A 19,809-nucleotide genomic window follows, 5' to 3' on the forward strand; every position below is an offset into this window, starting at 1 on the left:
CGAATAATGACAACAAAGTGTGCTTTTTTATACCGCTTTGAGTTAAAAACGGAATACAATAGCAAATTGTTTTCCAAGCATCTTTTTTCACGCGGAAAGGTTTATAGGTGTGTATTAGCAAATTAGACCCTACATCTATCGTCGTCTGAAAGTATGTGCCATCGATAAGGTAGGGTGACTCTACAATACTTTTAACCTGATGGAAAAGGGGCCTGATCCAATTTGGGTGATCACAATAAATTATACTTCTGATTATGTGATTTGACACGACTGAAAGAAAAATGGACAGTAGATTTTATTATCAACACGTGTATACCAGTTTCATGCGAAAAACACGCGCTATTTAAGTGAATCGGAGGTGAAAAATTAACAACGCCGAAAAATGGTTAAGTAGGCAAAACGATGAAATTCGCAAAGTTGGAGCCTGGGGTATTATTCCTTCAGCAATGCTATGGATGTTATTTTTTTCTTTTCAAAATAAAGTAGAGCATTTGAAAACAATTTTAAAGCCGGGGGAATAGGCAATATTAAGCTCTAAAATCAACAACGGGCTTCTAAAATTAAAAAGGCAAAACAAAGTTCCTTTGTCAAAATCTCAACTTAGGGAGATAGAGAGCTGTTTCGGAAATTCTTAGCAAAACAAAAATAGTTCTGTTGCAAACAAAGTCATTTATATAGCTACACATGGTGAAATCGTCAAGACTGAGTCATTTCATATTTGCAGCTGAAATAGTCTAGTACGTTCCATGCTTATTTGACCCTTCAGCTATCCCATTTCACAGCCTAAACCCAGCAAGAGGTCGTGAAATTTATATCTTCGATGTTGACAAAAGGAAATACTGGGAAACTCAGCTTTGCAAAAGAACGCTTAAAATCGGGGAAAGCTACCATACATTCCTAGACCCTCCACTCCTCTGTAGTAAAATAATTTATCATAGAATAATTGTTGACATGGTTCACACACTTTATATATATATATATAAACGCATTATCACGAAACACAAGCGTAGTGGGTACATGTCTGTTTAAGAGAGGCCGGACAGTTATTTTAATTTAATTTTCTACTTTGATGACAAAGAGTGCCCTATCAAGCCAGCTAGACAAAGTGAATTAAAACAGCTATACTTACAGTTTAGTCAGATTGGGAAACTTTGAAAACATGGAGTCGTAGAGCTCGCTTATCATGTTGTGACTCATATCTCTGAAATGGAGAATATGCACTCGGGATTAGGGAAATAAACAAAGTATTTGACGATGTGACAATCTTAAGTGACCGAAGAGTAAATTTATCGCATAGCACAAAAAATAAAACACATTAAGACAGCTGGAATTGCCTCGCTTGTTATCACGAAGCTTTCAACAGCGTGAGCGCCGGCATTCAGGAACACTACGAGAGTTCTACTTTTCCCGAAGAAATTTCTATCCCTTTCAAGGTCAAGATAACAAAAAATCCTTGTCTAGCTTTGCTATTTGATAATTTTCAGCGGCGCCTGCAATGTGTAATATATGGCAGACATAGAATCGCTGAAAAGACATAGCGAAATGTCAAAGGGTACAAAATCAACCAAATAATTATGATCCCGCTTAGGAAAGGCCGACACAATCACATTCTAACATCGCACAGAGGTGCACTTACTGAGATTCTAGACGAAAACTGCTGCAGAGAGTTGTGTTTATGAATCGACGTATATTTTTTTGATTAATTTATTTTGTATATTCTGGATCGAATTGGTTTTGGTTAGCTCCTCGTTACTGCGATGTGAACTAGGCTCGACAGGCGCGTTTAAAACCATGGTAAAAATTCAATCATGATTTTAGCTCAAGTGCGTGTTAAAAGTAATAGTAGCGAACTGATGCGATAACGTTTCATTCCAGGAGATATCTATTCGTTTAAACTTAAACCAAATTTAGATCAAGCCATGTTTCAAATAATATTGTTCGTTTTGCAAAGCCTTACAGAGGATTCTAACATTTTCTTCAGATGAACCAGCTTTAAATTTCTTTCAATCGTGTTATCCTTTCTTCTCCGTTATCAGCGTCCCGTTCTAATTTTAGCGGTATCTTCTTTATCCAAACAGTCAAAATTTCTTGGCAGATTCGTAGTTTTGAAAAATCATTTAACTCTTCCTTTCCTACATGCTATATAAAGAGATAACTGTACAATTTTTCGATCTCTCGCGAACTCGGTCTGTCGATGCTTCAGGAAAACCATGAAATTATATTCGAATCTAACGGAAGTGTATATATCGGCCAGCTGGACATTATATTTTCATATCTTACGGCAGGCAGTTGACCTAGAATAGTAAATCAAATTCAGTACGTGATCTTGGGAAGACATCTCGCTATTTTTAACCTTCCTTGACACCCTCAAGAGAGAAACATACATGTGACAGCCTTTGAAACAAACATTGCAGATATTACCATAACGGCGCCGGAGAGAACGACATAACATTTTACTTTATCACTGAAACAAATCAATCGATGAAGGAGCATGCTGTAACTTACAAGGCAGTAACATTGCGAGGAATTTCAGCAGGAATGGCAGTTAAGTTATTACTTGTACAGTCAACTTCTCCCCGCGCGTTCAGCTCACATACACATGGCCCACAACGGTTTTTCGAATATGACCATCCTTCTACGATGCTTAGAAGCGAGAGAAACACCGCCATGGAACGCCATAACACAGCCATTACTCAAGCTAAACTCAGTGGCTTTGTCGCCCTCGTATATGATCTGCATTAGTTCTTACCGCTACTCGATACCCATCAATGTGTCAGGTTTCCTGTGGTCGCACAGTCGCGAATCAACACGATTGAAAAACGCCAATCAAAACAATTGCTATATTTAGGGTCGAGGGTAAAGATCAAAAGCAGAATTGATCCCTTGGTGAAAATACTCTTCACTCACATATTTTCTATTTAGCCACCTTAACTGTAAATAATAAAAAAAAAAACCACGAGATTTGCGCTCAATTAGGGGATCTTTGGAAGATAATTCGATTACAATTCATTACCTAAATTCTAAGGCATGGATGTCGAAATGATATGACTTGTACCTGGAAATCATTTTTTATTCTTTGTCAAAAATAGCTATTTTATCACTAGGGGGTTGGACTAACCCCACTCTTTGACAATTTCTGGAATAGCTTTGATGAAAAAAAAGTCAACTCAAAACTCTATCATTCGAGGTTCACAAAGAGTTTCTAACCCTTATCATTGTCGAACTGTAGATTGGTTGAATCTCCGATTCACGTCTGAATGATATGCTATATCAGCTAGACAAAAAGTGTCAAACCATATGTCAAACAATTCTCGTCCATGATACTATTTTTAGCTCCAAAAGAGCTTTGTTGACGGAAAAATTGGAAGACCTCAAAGAGGCTGGTATTGGCCCGGGCAAAACTAGTTACTCAAAATATCTCATCAAGTATACATAAGCACGTGAGCATTTTGACCAATATTTTCAAGATCTTTCGATGACCTAAAAGGCTATAGAACTTATTAAAACAGTTGATGTACGCTAAGGAACAATGAAGCTCTCAAATGACTCCCAAGTGAACTTTGCAACCAGAATCCTGATTTAACTCAATTTAAAATGTAGGTAACTAAAGAAAATCTACAGTTTTACAATATTCATTCCCTGTTCAAGACCCAAGAGCTATCGGAGTGAGCATAAGATAGGTTGGCAATGCGAGTCGCATTCAGCCGGATGTACAAGAAATATTTGTTATCTGTTTAGGTCTAAAGAGATTACTGTTTGATTCAATATAGCGCATTCACACCAGTTTTAGCCTGAATGAGGCCAGATAAATATGTCTAAACTCTTAAGTAAAAGAAAACTTTTTATATACATTCGATGGAGTTGTCGTGCTCGGCCTCAGACCGAGGTACTCAAAAGAGTTCTCCTAAGTTCCAAAGCTCGCGCCATTTGTACACGTTCAGTGATTTGACAAATGGTGCTTCTTGCATACATCTGCAATAGAAAAAATTACCCCTTTTGAGTACCTACTGTGAAAACCACATGAATTCCCATAAGAACGTCATGTTATTACAAGGGAAAGACCAAAAAGTGTTTTGTTTAAGAATAAGGATAAACATCGCAATCCTTATACTTTAATGTAAGCCCCACAAGTTACATGATAGACCGTGTTAACATGATACGTCAGTGTTAATTTTGATATACCCTCTTCCACCTCTCCTTCCTTTACTCCTCTAACCTGAAAAAGTTAAATCCTAACGTACCCCCTCTTCGTGTTCTAGCAAAGAAGAAATTTAAGAAAGGTCGGTTAACTGAACCATCTCTTTCACACGACAGTTGATTGATTTTAAATCAAGTTATATCTCAGTTTTCTTTATCAAACACGACCCATAATCTGTACGATCATTCTCAGCGAAGTTCGCAAGGTACCATCGCTTAGTCTCCCCCCCTCTCTATCTCCCTTTTTTTTTTCCTTTTTTTTTTCCCTTCTGAATTTTTTTTATTTCTTTTTAGATTTTAAAATATGTAAACCAAACCCACATTGGCATTGCTGACGTTCTGATAGTTATCCAATTGACGACAATTGATCCAATTGGGGTAAATTGGGGTGACGTTCAAAGAGCTCAAGGTCGCCTTTCCAAGGCTGTGCAGAATCATTATACAAAATGAATGGCTCGGCAGCAATCAGGTACCTGGAGGGCATGTGTATTTACAACACCCCCTTCTTGTACAATAAGTTAGTCATTCCATCATTGTCATAGGTTGCTCACGGGAGTCGTTCTTTTCTCGGTTGGGAATTCTCATATTTCGTGATTCTTGTGAACCTCAACGTCGCCAATTCTCATAAAACCAGCTTAGGGTCAAATAAGCTGAACCAGCTGTGTAAAGCCGCCAGTTTATTGCGTATCACCTGTTAAAATCCTTTCAAAGATGTTAAGCCTGCGCGTCAGTCAAGCTCCTAACATACCACGGCAAGGAATCAGCCATCGCTAAGTGATCTTGGCATTCCATTAATGTCTGTTCTTGTTTGGGGCATTTTCCTGCTGTTTAAACTATTTGCAAGTTTATTATGAACATCATTTCTTTGGTAAACTTCGTTCGATTAAGTTGAAAGCAATGCTCGTGTACTTGATTACGACTTGGGCTTATTTAAGAATAGATCATTCAAATCTGGGTTTCGAACGGAGCAGCTTTTCAGTACGAGTTCTTGGTTACTTTTACCTCAAATAATACTTAAAAGATCTCTTTATTGGCCCGTTAAGACCTGATAACAATCTTAAAGTTTAGAAAACTTGAATATTTGATAATTACTTCAACTAAAAACTGAAATATTTTGTTGTGGGTTGTGCGGGTCAAATAATGGGAAGTTTATCACATTTCGACGTAACAATCAGCTTATTTGTATGACTTCATTCAGATCCTTCATATTTACAGGGCAATTGAGGCAATCAATCATTTTTATTGTTTTGGTTTCACTACAAGGCATTGCGATAACCATCAAACCTACCCACACTCCAAGTGTGGCGCCCTGTTTTAAATCATTCTTTAGATCAGATTATACATTCCGTCGTGTAAATATCCGATTCAGTTCTCTTCAAAATTTCTAACTCGCTTATTGACGAAAAAATCATAAAGAAAAACTGAAATCCACTCAAAGCTTCAACTGGAAGCTGAACTTCACATCTTGGCGAGGCAACTGAAAACAATCACTGGTCGCGTGACTTCTTGCGCGGGAAAAAAAACAAGTTCCCGACAAGTAAGGCTAGGAAAGGATAACAAAGCGGAACTGATAAATCTATTTTTACCTCAATAAACATTTTTGGATAAACAATGATCAATCACATTAGCTTGACTTGCTCTGACCACTCAGCACTCAATGAAATTCAACGCTAAACTTGGCAAACAAGTACACTATTAAAGCAGATTCTGGGAGCGGCTGCATTGCTATATTTAAGTCATCTGTAGAGCGCTCTGATCCCTCGATTTCTTCGTTAATCTCGCGGGATCACCCTTATACAAATTGCCTCTGGGAAATTTGTACTGGTGGAATTATCAGGCTTTTTTCTTCCTACCTAGTGAAATATTGATTCCTAAAAGATACGGTTTTTTCGAAAATATCTGTTGTCTATTTGTTTGCTTTGAATAGACGTTAACAACAGAGAAAAATGTAAAGATCACTAAGACAAAAATAACTATGAATTTTAAATGTGTCGACAGACAGTAAGATCAAGAACACGCGATTTGAGCACGGAAGCGTTGAAAGTGTAGATGTGCAATGTATGATGGTTTGATGGTCACTCTTACTTAGGTAATGCGCCTCATTTCAGGTGATTCAAATCCGCTTTGTACACTTTAGGGACAAAAACCTTTAGCAGGTTCTTATAGCCACATAATAGCCTACTATGACGTGGTGCATACACCCTAGGCCATTTGTACTTGAGCTTCATGGCAACTTTGGTATCACTCAAGTTGATCTCGAGTACACGACTTATGACGCGACGAAAGCAAAATTTTAGTATTGATTATGTGGTTATTCAAAAGTCCTATCATTAAGGTACTGCAGAACATTAAAATAGGAACCCAGAGCGCTTCATATCAAAGAATCATAATCATTCTTGATCAAAATATTTTATTTGGATCGATTCGATTCGCGCGAAGCGAACTAGAAAGGGGTGGGGGGAGGAGAGAGAAGGAAGGCAAAGGTGATAAGAATGAAAATGAGAACAGGACGCGAATGTTCAACAAACCTTTTCCCCAAGGATAACAGTTTTCACGAAAACCATAGCTTTTCTATATGGTTAAACAAGAGACAATCAATTACCTACACATGCTTTATTCGTAAGATCATTCTCCGTCCCCCTAGGATCATTCCTTTGATCTCGGGAAGATCTACGGATAACTTAAATCAATCCTGTTGTGGCCAAGTTTGTTCATGTAGATATCACATACACCTTCCACTCATTTTTTCGTATAATGCAATCAAACTATACGCAAGAACTTCTAGCTTCTAAGTTTTAGGGGGAGTTCGGCAAGGTTGTACTCTGAGCCCTACGCTATTGATGTTGAGTGCAGGGATCCCGGCTTAAATGGTAAGACAATCCACGGTTGTGGAAGTGAAATAGAGGGCATACAGCAGAAGAAACAATAAGCCAATTTTCAGATGATACAACCTTCGCCTGTTAATGCGTGCAGAGAAACTATGAAACTCATAAATAAATCTAAAGTCATCTCAGGTCTCAGATTAAAGAAGAAGAGAGCTGAAGCAATGTGGATGGGTTTATCCAGAAAAAGTAAAGTTGTACCTTTAAGCTTTCAATCCCATTATGAACCTGTTAAATCAAATGACTAAAGAGAACAGCGCAGGTAACTATTGTAACGAATAGGAGTGTACCAGAGGAATGGGGTGTTTTCCATCTTTCCAATGAAAAGGTAATCTCCTTGTAAATTTTTTTTAGAGGTTTAGTAACCAACTCCCACGATTCGCGCGGCTTTTTTAGAGAGTATTACGTATATGAAATTCTTTCAAAAAAAATAATCATATCGCGCTTTAACACATTCAATAACAGTCATTTAAAGTTTTCAACTGAGCAAATTCAATTTCAGAATTACCCTTGGAATAACATTTGACGATAAAAACTTGCGACAAAATGAAAGAATTACCCTTCTCACTCTAATAATGATAAACTCTAAAGCCAACTTGATCCAATCATCTTTCTTATAAAGAATACGTTTCTTGTTGTAAAACGAGTGAAATGAATCTCAGCAACTAAAATTTATAAATAACTTCAAAATGTACTGGCAAAAAGAGAGTTAAACTTAAGGTAGCCTTGACCTGAAATCTTTTCAACATTACTGCCGCGGAGTTACCTCCTCATCATTTTCTGCTTTTGTCAAGTGGATCACCACTATGATAGAGCAAGAGAATATCAACTGTTGCAATTCTCTCCGATAGAGTAATATTCAATTGAGTGTAGAAAGTAACCTGGGATTGCTTTTGTGATTGGTCCAGAAAAGTCGCCGGGCCATGCTCTAAACCAATCAGAAGCCAAACGATAACCAACCTTGACCTGGTCGCCCGCGTTTTCCCGCGCTTATGGTAGCTTTCTTTCTTTTTCTTGGAGTCCTCATTGGCTAAAGATGACACAAACCGTTGTTTTTATTGGCTGTTGTGATCTCTTTGATTTTAGTTTTTCGACAGTCATGCAAAATTTGACAAACAAATTGCATTCAGGCAGAAAGGTTCAAACCTCTTTCTCATGGTACTAATAAAAAAATCCTCTCTTTTTTTCGTGATTTATCCTGTGGTTTGTTTTAACTTTCTTTATCTCCCTTGCAGTTTTGAAATTATTATATGGTATTTCATTTTATCAAGATCAATCAAGTAAAGGATAATATTGATTGAGTTATCTTACATACAGATGTAAAACAATTTAAGAAGCATCCATTGTGTTCTGTTCTGTTGTAAAGCACGCAGGAAGTGGCTAAAGCACGAAATAAGTGTTCGGGAAACACGAGACGTAGTCAAGAGTTTTTCCTACACTTCTTTTGTGCTCTAGGTGCTTTCTGCACACTTTAAAACAAAACAGAGCACGTCGAAGGCTTCCTTATTTGTCCAATATAGATCTTGTTATTGTGTGAAGTAATCGTCTATGCCCAGAAAAAAGTAATCGTCTATGCCCAGAAAAAGGCATTGACGTCATTTAAAATATATACTGTACCTGACTCGCTTTGTATAAATAGTGTCAGTACCTTAAGTAACTGGTAAGTACTGGCAGAGCACCGCAAGTAGAGTACACTAAGGAAGCTGCGGGGAATACTGCAAGAATTGAACTGTGTATATAGCAGTAGTATTACAGTTTTTCAAATGTCAATACTATCTCGGGACAAAATTGGCTGATAAGGATCAGCTTTAGAATGACACCCCGTAAGTGGGGGAGTCGATGAGTCTCTTCGTCTGGTCCTCTCTTGACCCGGAATAAAATCAGTGTATATAAACTAAATCATCCTAATACACTTAATACGTTTCGTAACAAGAAAAGGCCGATGGTTAATGGCATTAAGACTTAATTCTAAATGAACGACCAGCCGTCTCTTCTTAACCTCTTGAGATACTCAAATTTGTGAGTCGTTTCACCCTTTTGAATACTTGTTAATGGTTTTGTTTTCCCATTTTTAGGTCTCAGCAGTGAAATCCCACTGCTAACCTTTCAGAGATCTCTTTTTACATGAAGAACACTGTAGGCCACTTGTGCGGAAGGGGCTGTTTCGACAGAGGTGATATTTTAATATCCAAAACGACGTCGACAACCTTCTTTTTCGTCTAATTACGCGCACTTTCTAGTCATTGATATATCTCTCATATATTCGGAGAGGATTATCACTTTTGATTAAGGTAGTAAATCCTGTGCACGTCTCGCCTAGAAAGGAAAAGCATAATTACTATCGTCGCCATCATTAGAGTATTAACATTCAAATATTAACTTAACTTTTTTTTTGGAGAGGAAAATAACCAAATTAGCAGCTGTTTGTAAACTGCCCAAAGTGCGATAGTGGCCAAGTGAATCGGAGTAGTTTTAAAACGGCAGCGTCCCTAGTCGAAGCTTAGCAACCTAGTCGCTTATTTGTGTGACATGACAGACTTCAGCGGCTCCTAAAATGGCTGTACTAGAGACGTGTAACAGGCCCCCAGTATAAACAAAATTAAAGAGATTTGTATCAAACAAGCTTTTCTCTCGACGAACATGGTTATCACAGATCGAGTATTTCAAGGCTTTTCCATCTGCTTCTTACGGTATTGAAGCAAACTAGACTGTCAGCTCCACCTAACTTTTGACTATTTATCCAACTAATCCATTTTAACTCAATGTTCACATCCAGAAATGCATATACATACTTATTTTTGGCTCCGCTACTCGGAGCACTGATATCTGGTTTTTCCTTGGGTAATTTAGACGTGTCTCTAAACACATCAAGTGCATAAGTTACGGAGATAAACTTTTGTCCTTGGCTTGTTCAAGGGATTCAACTGAAAAAGTAACACGTTTTTCGAGTTTCTTTATAAGAGAGTCTATCGGAAAGGAAGATCACGGCCAGAATAACATCTGAAATTAACACACCCGAGCCTTGTTTGTGATTCCAAATTTCGGCCGGATTAAAGTGCTTTTTATTTTTGTCGGCTAAGCAGATCGTGACAGGACTTCGAAACCTTTAACTGTCGTGCAGAGGTTGTTTAAGTAATAAACTGCGTACGTTTTTTTTTCTAAAGTATATTGTATGTATTATTCCATGTGCATACCATTTTCAAATGGTATGCACATAGAATAAAGAACTTAAGAGTATAAAAACCAACAAATCGACTGGCATTAAAAACACTCTCCCGCGCCTTCTCAAAGATGGATGTGGTGTTCTAACGAAACCGCTAACCGTCCTTATGAATAGAAATAATTTGGATATATCAACAAAGTTGAAATGGCAAATTGGCCACCGTAACGATTACAAAAGCTGACGTTTCGAGCGTTAGCCCTTCGTCATTCGCTCCGACGAAGGGCTAACGCTCGAAATGTCAGCTTTTGTAATCGTTACGGTGGCCAATTTACCATTTCAACTTTGTTGATATATCCAAATTATTTCGTTACTCCCACCGACGCAGCCCCAAACAATTTCTTTCGAAACTATCAGCCTTTATTCTTATGAATAGAAGCCTGGCTGAGGGCCCAATTTCTGCTGACTGGAAATCTGCAACTGTCACACCAATCTTTAAGTCGGGCTCCAAAATGGATGCAGCAAACTACCGACCTATCTCAGTCCTGCCTGTCTTCAGTAAAATTCTTGAACGCACTGTCCATCACATGGTTTATGAATATCTCCAGCGGAACAAGCTTTTATCTGGATATCAATCTGGTTTTCTTCCACTCCACTCTAAAGCTACATGTCTTACGGATGTCACCAACAACCTTCTCTCCAATTCAGACAAGGGTTTATTAACAGGGATGGCCTTCCTTGACTTCTCTAAAGCGTTTGACACTTTAGATCACAAACACCTACTTTGGAAGCTGGAGTCCTTTGGATTCCCCAGTTCTTCAGTGCAGTGGTTCAATGCTTATTTATCAAATCTTAGCCAGAGCATTGTTTTTAATGACACACGATCTGACCCTCAGTCAATTCTTTTGGGTGTGCCACAAGGATCCATACTAGGACCGTTACTATTTATTATTTACATAAACGATTTACCAACTGTAGTCAAACACTGCAACGTTCAGCTCTACGCTGATGACACCCTGATATACCAATGACACCCTGATGACGCTGATGACACCCTGATATACTTCAGTTCCAAGCAAGTCGACACCATTGAATCCAAACTATCCGCAGACCTTTAAACAGATTATAACTTGGTTGTCAAGTAACTACCTATTCCTCAATATTAAATAAACCAAGGTAATGTTGATCGGTACAACTCAGAGACTACGCATGACCACAAGCTTTACCGTCAATGCCAACGGCAATGTCTTCGAAAGAGTTTTCAGCTTTAAACATTTAGGAGTTATTCTTGACCCATGCCTTTCGTGGAGCGAGCATATAGATCACATTGCCAACAAGATATCATCCAGGCTTGGAATGCTTCGCAGAGCGCATAAAGTCTCACCACGTGAGGCCTGTATCACACTGTTCAACTCGATGATTCTACCACTCTTCGACTATTGTTGTTGCGTAAGGGATGGATGTAGTGCCACAAAGAAAGACTACCTTGATAAGCTACAGAGACGTGCTGCGAACATCATTGAATGTAGGAAAATTAAAGAGAGCGAGTTGCATTTCACATTTTCATGGCCCAGCCGCGCCTACAGGCGCGCAGAAGCTATCAAAACTGTATGTTAGTCTATAAATGCCTTAACAATCTAGCCCCAGAATACTTGCTACACGAATTCAAATTCTCTAGACACTTCCATAATTATAATACCAGGAAAAAAGATCTGACTCGTTTACCTCTAGCAAAAACTGCAAAATACCAGTCTTCTTTCCGATATAATGAGCAAAAACTTGGAACTCTCTACCATCCAAAATACGGAATTCTGAAAATCCTTTGTACTTAAAACAGTCACTTAAAGCTTATTTCAGAATAACTTCTAGTTATTAACTTACTTGTAAATACTCTCATAGTTATGATATTATACATTTGTTTTATACTGTATCATACGTAATTGTACTGTAATTTGTTTTATGCAGAGCCTCATTTAAACCAGCATATGCTGAACTTGGCATCTCTGCTAAAATATTGTTGATAAATAAATAAATAAATTTCAATTCTAAATTACAGCCAGAGAGTAAAACAACAGAAACTCCGTGCAAACAATGTTATGGGAAAATGGTTTGGAAATTTCCATGTTTCATATGTCTAAGGATGGAGGTTAGACTTTAGGACATGCAATTTTGGCGGCGGGTGAAACAACTCCAGGCTATTATCACCACTAATCGCCCCTACCACCAGTGCCTTTGTTTGGAAGCTTGGCATATCAACTACGCCCACGCTCCTTTAAATCGTGATGATGGCAGCTTACTACCTGACGCCTATTTACACCTCGTCAGAAAAAAACCGCAGCTAATTAGTGAGTACATAAAAGGGGCTCATGATGCAACGATCAGATCACCCCTAATGAAGGCACTAGACAGGAGTGTCGAAACGTTGGGTCGATGAATTGTAATTTTGGTTACATTCATTATATCTTTAAGCCAGAGTAGTATCAAACCATGTCCAACTCCAGGCTTTTACAAATCCTATATGATTACCACATTGAAAGCATGAGGTACTCTTGCGCCAAATGAAGACTACTTATCATTTTTGACTCAGGACTAATGCGTCGTAAATTTCCTGTGCAGTTAGATTGCTTTCACAGTTTGCTTTTCTTGATTTTCTGATTAGTCTTATCCCTAGCCGCCATTTCGGAGAGGAGTATATTTGCATTTTGATTACAGTTTATACTCTGGTTATTTTCATCAGCTAGGTAATTTTGATCAAACAAGAAATAATAGTACTTTTAGAAGGACTTTCTTAATGATGTGCGAAAATCATTGTCTTTCCGATACAGTCCTGAAGGTCTTAGGAAGTCAAGGGCCAGGAAGACGGCCGGGGTGTCGGTCGGGGAGACAGACCTGAATAACGTATACGTCGTTTTCCTTGCCGCTTTTCTTTTACAGAACAACCTCCAAAAATTTGGTACACTCCCTAAAAATTTTCAAAAATTAATTTTCGTCTTTAAACCTTTGGAAATAGGAAAGTGCCTTCGACGAAAACAGAGTTCCTCGGTTTTAAAGATCAGTCCTTATTATTTTCCGCTAATTTCGCTGAATTTTAGACGCAGGACACTTGAGCCCGCGTTGTTGACCGCATACCCGCTGACGTAGTATTTATTCAGCTCTGTCGGTCGGGGATGATTTCTTCTTCTGGGAACCTTCTAGGAGTCTGCATATCATTGGTCAGTTGAACTATTAGTACTCCATGTAAACATACACAAGATTCACCTGGCCGACGACATCTTGGATAGAATCACCATCACCTAAGTAAGTAAGTATCTTTATTTGAGTGTCAAATATATCTAGGGTCATAATGACGCTAATTGGGGACACTATATTAAGACGTAAATTTAAAAAGAAAGTATAAACATTAAAGTGCAATTCTAAAAATGCAGAAAATATATGCCAGAAAAAATACCAAAAAAATGTGTCGTAAAGATACTTCAACTTATTCAAAATGTGAATAACATATTAGCCGTTACATAGAATACACGAATTACAGCCACTAGATTCTAAAATTTTTATGTCCATCTTACCATTGTTTCTTTTGAAAATAGCTAAAGATGACGATTCCCCAATTTTCGTAGGTAATTTCGCCCATAGATGTGGTCCTAACTACCCAATCGAATTGTTTTCCAAACCTAACTGTTTTAAACTTGGCAAGTCAAAGTCGGAGTTTCTCAAACTATAATTCTTTTTACTCAGGTTAAACAGGTCACATTGGTAGCTAGGTGCCATTCTATGTTTCATATTGTGTGGTTTGCACGTTACGTCATGGCCGCCATGTTTGTGGACGTAAACAATGGATATCTCATTAGCTTCTTTTGTTCGTCCACCAGTATTTGTTCCTTTCACCATTGTTTCCTGTATCTCTAGAGATTGGTGGCAAACCACCTATATCCAGTAGTCTTCTGTTGTTTAGAGATGGTAGGTTTGCCTGAAAGTGCCCCTGAGATCAAAATTTTCGTACATCATTTTTTTCCATTTTCTTGTTCAGTGTGTCTCCTTCACCTTCTCTGCTAAATTTCAGTGTAGACTGAGCACCAGAAATATCTTTTTTCGGGCCGTTAAATTCACGATTTCGGGCCGTTAAATTCACGATTTCGTGTCCGCCATTATTTGATCATGATCGCAAGACTCAGAGGAAGTGACGTCAAAGGCTCAACGCGAAAATCTCGCATGGCAAAATGTCAAGCAAACATACCAGAGTGCTTTACTCTATTCTTACAAAAACTTAAACAAAAATGACTGGGCATCGATGTGTAATTCAAAGCTGAAGTAATCGTGCAGACCATGCTGTAGGTATTTCTCTCCATCGGAGCCTTGCAAATAGATCAGAGTGGGAAAAACGGATGCGATTTGTGCTACCTCGCCGAGTAAACTTCAACCCGACAGAAATATTTGTGATCTACTCTGAACACTTCTCGGAGGACTGTTTCGACAGATCTGTGTACTTTGAAGGATCTAGGCGAAGAATTCTGTCGGGTTCAGTGCCGACTGTTCAAGAAGAGAAGGGACAAGAAAAACCGTCCTCAGTGCGATCTCGATGCCAGAAAGCAAAGTCTACGAACCTCCACGGAATTTGTCACCTTTACATATGAGCTGATCATTATCCACCTTTAACAACTCTCTGGTAGTATACCTTACACAAAGGAAAGTACTCGGTGAACATTGTAAATAAGAATGATAAAATAGCCGAATTGAGGATTGAGATTTCTGACCTCAAAGGGCTCACTTTTATACAAGACATGAAAAATATAATTGTGTGCTCTGATTCTAAAAAAGCTGGCTTTGATATCAGCGAAAGCAGAACAAACAGCTTAAGACACAGAGCGTAAAAACACTTTAAAATGTAGGCTTGCAGGCAAAAAACTGAGAAAATGAAAATTTCTTTAAAGACCTGTCAAACTATCAACCATTTGACAGCCAAGTCAGCGTGCTGTCAAAGGGTCTCAAATTCATCCCAACGCCCATGACAAATGAATTTAAAATTGGGCCAACTTTTGCGAGATTTATTCGCAAGACGAATGCGCCTCGGTTACACCTTTCATGGACAAAACAAAGAACCACTTCTGTTTCATATCGAACTAAATGCTACCGGCTCAGTCTTCTATTGCCCTTCAGAGCTACTTGGGAAATTGTCCTAACGCTACTTGCAGACTGCATCTAAGCCAAAAAATATTTTGTAACGCAATGAAGTCACGGCTCTAAAAGAGTTGAAACAAACTGCTTTAAACCTCACTGAAGCAACACAACAATAGTCATCATGAATAAGACAGAAAAAACAAAAGAGGCCAGAGTGCAACTCAACAAGAGAGTTCACTTCAAACCTCTCAAAGCACCGATAGTAAAAAACACGTAGGAGAGGGTTAATAAGATCATTGACCAAACGCATTGGGGAAAACACATTTATGGCTTAGAAATGGCTTTCACAAACTCCCAATATCCGCCTTCGGATACACAATTAGCCATTGCTGAAAACTATTTTTACTAATCACCCGATCATTTCTTACAAAAAGGGAAAATCCCTTACGACAAGCAAAATACAGTTCGAAGGCGATAAAGTGATACGACCACAAAAGCCACATGGAGAGTCCGTGCCATTCTGTGTTTATCTTTTTTCGCATGACAAAAATTCATCGTTTGTCAGCGCAAAACTATCCACAGAAGCTTCAGATGATTTCTGGGACAATTCATTGTTTGAAAAAGTCGACATTTCCTGACTGACAACGAAACAGTTCTCAAAAAAGTAATATGTGTGATTCTCTGTGCAGCGAACAAAGAGAGTTGTGACAAAGCAAAGCATAAGTTTGTTGAGCCTTTGACGTCATGATGATGTTTTTGCGAGCTCGGCTGGAACATGTTTTCAGCAATGGTGGACAATTTTTGGATGACTTTGAAGCGGTAAAAATTGGTCATCGAAGGTTTGTTTTGAGTTTTTAATGGCAAAAAGGGTCTTAACTTGACCCAGTTCAACATTGTGTGAACAATTTAGGCCAAAATAAAATGGTCAATTTTCGTCTCAGGGGCACTTTAACTAGTAGCTGCTCATATGTGGATGTTTCGTCAAAGAGGACAGTCCATAGGGCTTTCTCCTGCATATGTTCAAACTTTCTTTTGTCGGATACCCTTGCAAATTTCCAGATTTTCTGACATGTGTTAAGTGTGGTAATATTGAAGACCTATAGATTACTAATTTGGCTTGTTCAGGTACTAATTTCTTCATCCGCATTAATACACCGACTTGTTGACTCACCTTTGGACAAAGTTGACTGATGTTTTCTGAGAAGTTTAGTTGATTGTCCTACAGTTTCTTACTTATTTTTACCAAGATTAACTATTTTGGACTTCTTTAGAGGAGAGATTTTTTATTATAACATAACCAAAGTAAAGCACGCGCCCTGATTGGTCAATTTAGTGTCCCCCATTTGCCCATGGGTGTATGCTGCTGACGTGAGCAAATGCAAAGACTATTTTTCTGCGCATGCTTGTTTTTTCTGGTCACGTAAGATTTGTAAAATAAAAGGGAACTCTAGCTACAATGTATCAATGTTATGTTATAAAACAAATAGTAAACACCACAGCGTACACTATTGAGTTGTGGATGCACTTGGGAGGTTTGCTAAGCACTCAAGAAGCTAGAGTCACTCTTGGCTATCTCCTCGAACGACTCTTACACTTCTTTCGTGCCTAGCAACCTCCCACGTGCATCCATAACTCAATAGTGTACGCTGTGGTGTTTATCATTTGTTAATTTTAGGTACTTGGTGTTGATAGCTCATCAATGAATGACTTGTGTTTTGGTAGTTAGTAGTTCTGTGTCATTTTGAAGTGAAACACAGGCATTTTCTTAATTTGTTCTTCAGATGATGTACCCAAGTAAAAGAAGTGAAATCATTCCGCTTGCGAGTCAATCCATCTATGGATAAATGCAGATCTAGATATACTGGTACAAAGAGTTTTAGGAGAGATCAGAATTATCACTGAAATTTGTACATAGATCGATGGTGTTAAAAAACTACACCACAAGATATGTACATCATATAGTGCGCATGTGTACAGCCCCTTATATCCAGTACAATAGTCATTAATGTTGTCTTGCTTTATTTCTTTGAATTGTAGTTCATGTCAGCCACCATGTTGAGGTTCTGGATCCATCCAGCAAAGACTCTTCATCATCACATAACCTCTTTAATGAGGAATTCCACTACATGTTCCACCAGTGGTGCAGTGTTTTCTAAACCGGAAAGTAAGCGCTTTGGTTTGATAAAAGTCACCTGCATTGTGATTCCATTTTTGTACGTAGGAGGCATAGTTTCTCGTGAAGGAGCTGCATGGCTGGAGGAAAATGATATTTTTTCACCAGAAGATGATGATTAATACCATGATAACATCACCATTTTTGGTGTGCTTATTAATTGTCCCCACCAATGCATTTGTGGATGGATGGTGACTGATGTAAATAGTAATATTGTGGTTAGAGCTAAGAGTGATTTGAACTTTCAAGTATTGTACTCTCACAGCTGAGTAATCAGGGAGCTCAAAGATTGATGATGAAATTGTATATGTGAGGACCTCTAAATAGTTTTGCTAGCTGGTCACATGGTCTACCAGAAGCCCTATGGAATCTGGAACTCAGTGAAAAAATCGATCACTACCCACTGACTGAGAATGTTAAAAATAATTAGTAATTGTTACAACTGTGACAGTAACTGTGACTATAGTTCACAAGAATTAGATGACTTCCCTCTGCTGAATAAAATTTCTTATCTAAAGTGCCTTTGAACTTACTAATACTTTGCTTGAAATATAAGTTGTTAATTGCCATCAAGCTACTTCTGTTGACAGATATATTGTAAAGTTTTTTCAGCTCAAAGATAGTTTGTCTGTTGCAGATAAATAAATCTTACTTTTGTCCACCATAACTATGCCTCTGAACTGTTTAGCATAACTAGATAGTGTCCCCTATAGGCCAGCTCCTATTGTGTCCCAAACGGCTAATGCTTGAAACAACAGCAGTAGAAACTCTCTGTGGTGGCCAGTTTACTTTAACAACTCAGTTGATAAAACCAAGGTATCTTGTGTTGGTGATGAGTTGCATCAAGAGAGCTTGATTGAGAAAGAAAGTGTTGTCAGAGGTTTACTAATTCAATCTTGCTATATGTGAACTTAGCCGTTTAGTATGCAGTGAGAAATTTTTCTGGCTTTAGAGGTTAGTTTTTAATTTACATGTACCTATAAAGTTAACTTTATTCACAATTTGCAAAGTTAAACTGGTAAGTCTTTGTTGTCATTTACAGTCTTGATCCATTACTCATATGATTAAAATATAATCCAAGTTCCAAGTTGAATGAAGTACTAGCAAGGCTATATACATGGTGTTGCGAGAACTGTCTCACTCCACATCCCACCAAGACAGAATACATGTTGCTTGGTGGACGCGGACAATGTACTGGGCCAAAACAAGCTATTAAGATGGGGGATTATGTTTTTGAGGAGGTTGTTTCTACAAGATGCCTAGGTGTTCAAATAAATAATGCTCTTAAATGGGATCATTATGTATCAGAATTAGTGAAGTCATAATACGCAGAAGTTGAATTTACTTAAATCCTTGTATTTCCTGCTTAATCAGACAAGAACTGATTTCTATTTTAAGGTTATTTTGCTGTCTATGACATATGGTATGTTAGTTTGGGGCTCTTGTGGTCGAGTGTTTTTCTCAACCTTAGAATCTATACATGTTAGAGCAGTGAAAATAATATTTAACTTGGATTGGTGTACTCCAAGCAAGGAGGTTCTTGCCACAGTAAAAATGGAATACCTTAGGGATTATGTATGAGAAACGATTACTATCTTAGCGCATCAGGCTTATTATCATCTTTTACCATGTCCTATGAACTGTCGTTTTGAAAAGTATGTAAGTAGTTACCACCTCAGGAGGAAAATGACATTTAAGTTACCTAGACCTAAGACCGATATGGTCAAGAAATCATACTCATACAAGTCAATTACTCAATGGAATGCTGTGGAAAATAAAATGAGATCAATTCAAGACGTTGACGCTTTTAAAAAGTCACTCGAGTGTATTTTTAAGCCACTTATATTATAATGATGTACTCTGTAGAATTTTTATTGTTGTAAATATGTAGAAATCTTGCATTAGTCTTCTTGTAATTAGTTAGGAATTTAGTTTTATTGTATTTAGTTAGGAATTTAGTTTTATTGTTTGTACACGACCACATCAGCTTTTCCTGAATTTTTTATCGTGTTTAAATAAATGCTGTTGTATATCAGAAACTAGACTTATCTCTGAAATTTTTGGAAAAATTTGGTGCATTTTTGCCAAATTTGAGATCAGAGTGGGAACAAGAGCAACACTCTTTTTACTCTAGCACACTTTCTTTGGTCAAGGTTTTTGCTTGAATTTCCTGCTAGGTGCTCTTGTGGATGATAATAATTATGTCATGTGGTTTATTTCTGTTAGGGGTGCTATCTTGCAAGGATTGATTGTTAAAGGGATTGAAAATATGTAATTAAGGG

The 19,809-nt window shown here is 38.0% G+C and overlaps 1 protein-coding gene and 2 long non-coding RNA genes across 5 annotated transcripts in view; 2 read left to right on the forward strand and 1 right to left on the reverse strand.

Annotated features, from left to right (window-relative positions):
• Window positions 1–2,780, reverse strand: part of LOC111321872 (uncharacterized) — a 25,564-nt gene extending 22,784 nt beyond the window's left edge. The window contains exons 1-2 of the mRNA XM_088735670.1: window positions 2,506–2,780; window positions 1,130–1,201 (exon numbers count right to left, since the gene is read on the reverse strand). Coding sequence (XP_088591796.1) covers window positions 1,130–1,201; window positions 2,506–2,690 — 257 coding nt within the window. The 5' untranslated portion in view covers window positions 2,691–2,780. The remainder of the gene's footprint in view (window positions 1–1,129; window positions 1,202–2,505) is intronic.
• The window catches only part of LOC148722082 (uncharacterized), a 14,595-nt gene extending 4,353 nt beyond the window's left edge, over window positions 1–10,242 (forward strand). Inside the window, exon 3 of the long non-coding RNA XR_015992385.1 lies at window positions 9,155–10,242. This is a non-coding gene — a long non-coding RNA (uncharacterized LOC148722082). The remainder of the gene's footprint in view (window positions 1–9,154) is intronic.
• A 3,098-nt stretch (window positions 10,243–13,340) lies between these two features.
• On the forward strand, window positions 13,341–19,569 carry LOC148722083 (uncharacterized). 3 transcript variants are annotated; one of them, XR_015992624.1, is made up of 2 exons: window positions 13,341–13,544; window positions 17,392–19,569. It is a non-coding gene; the product is annotated as an uncharacterized LOC148722083 (long non-coding RNA). The 3 variants fall into 3 exon arrangements; XR_015992625.1 differs by having other exon boundaries at window positions 13,341–13,540; XR_015992626.1 differs by having other exon boundaries at window positions 13,341–13,536.
• Window positions 19,570–19,809: the final 240 nt, after the last annotated feature.

Source organism: Stylophora pistillata, chromosome 10, assembly GCF_964205215.1.
Source record: "Stylophora pistillata chromosome 10, jaStyPist1.2, whole genome shotgun sequence".
NCBI classification, from domain to species: Eukaryota; Metazoa; Cnidaria; class Anthozoa; order Scleractinia; family Pocilloporidae; genus Stylophora; species Stylophora pistillata.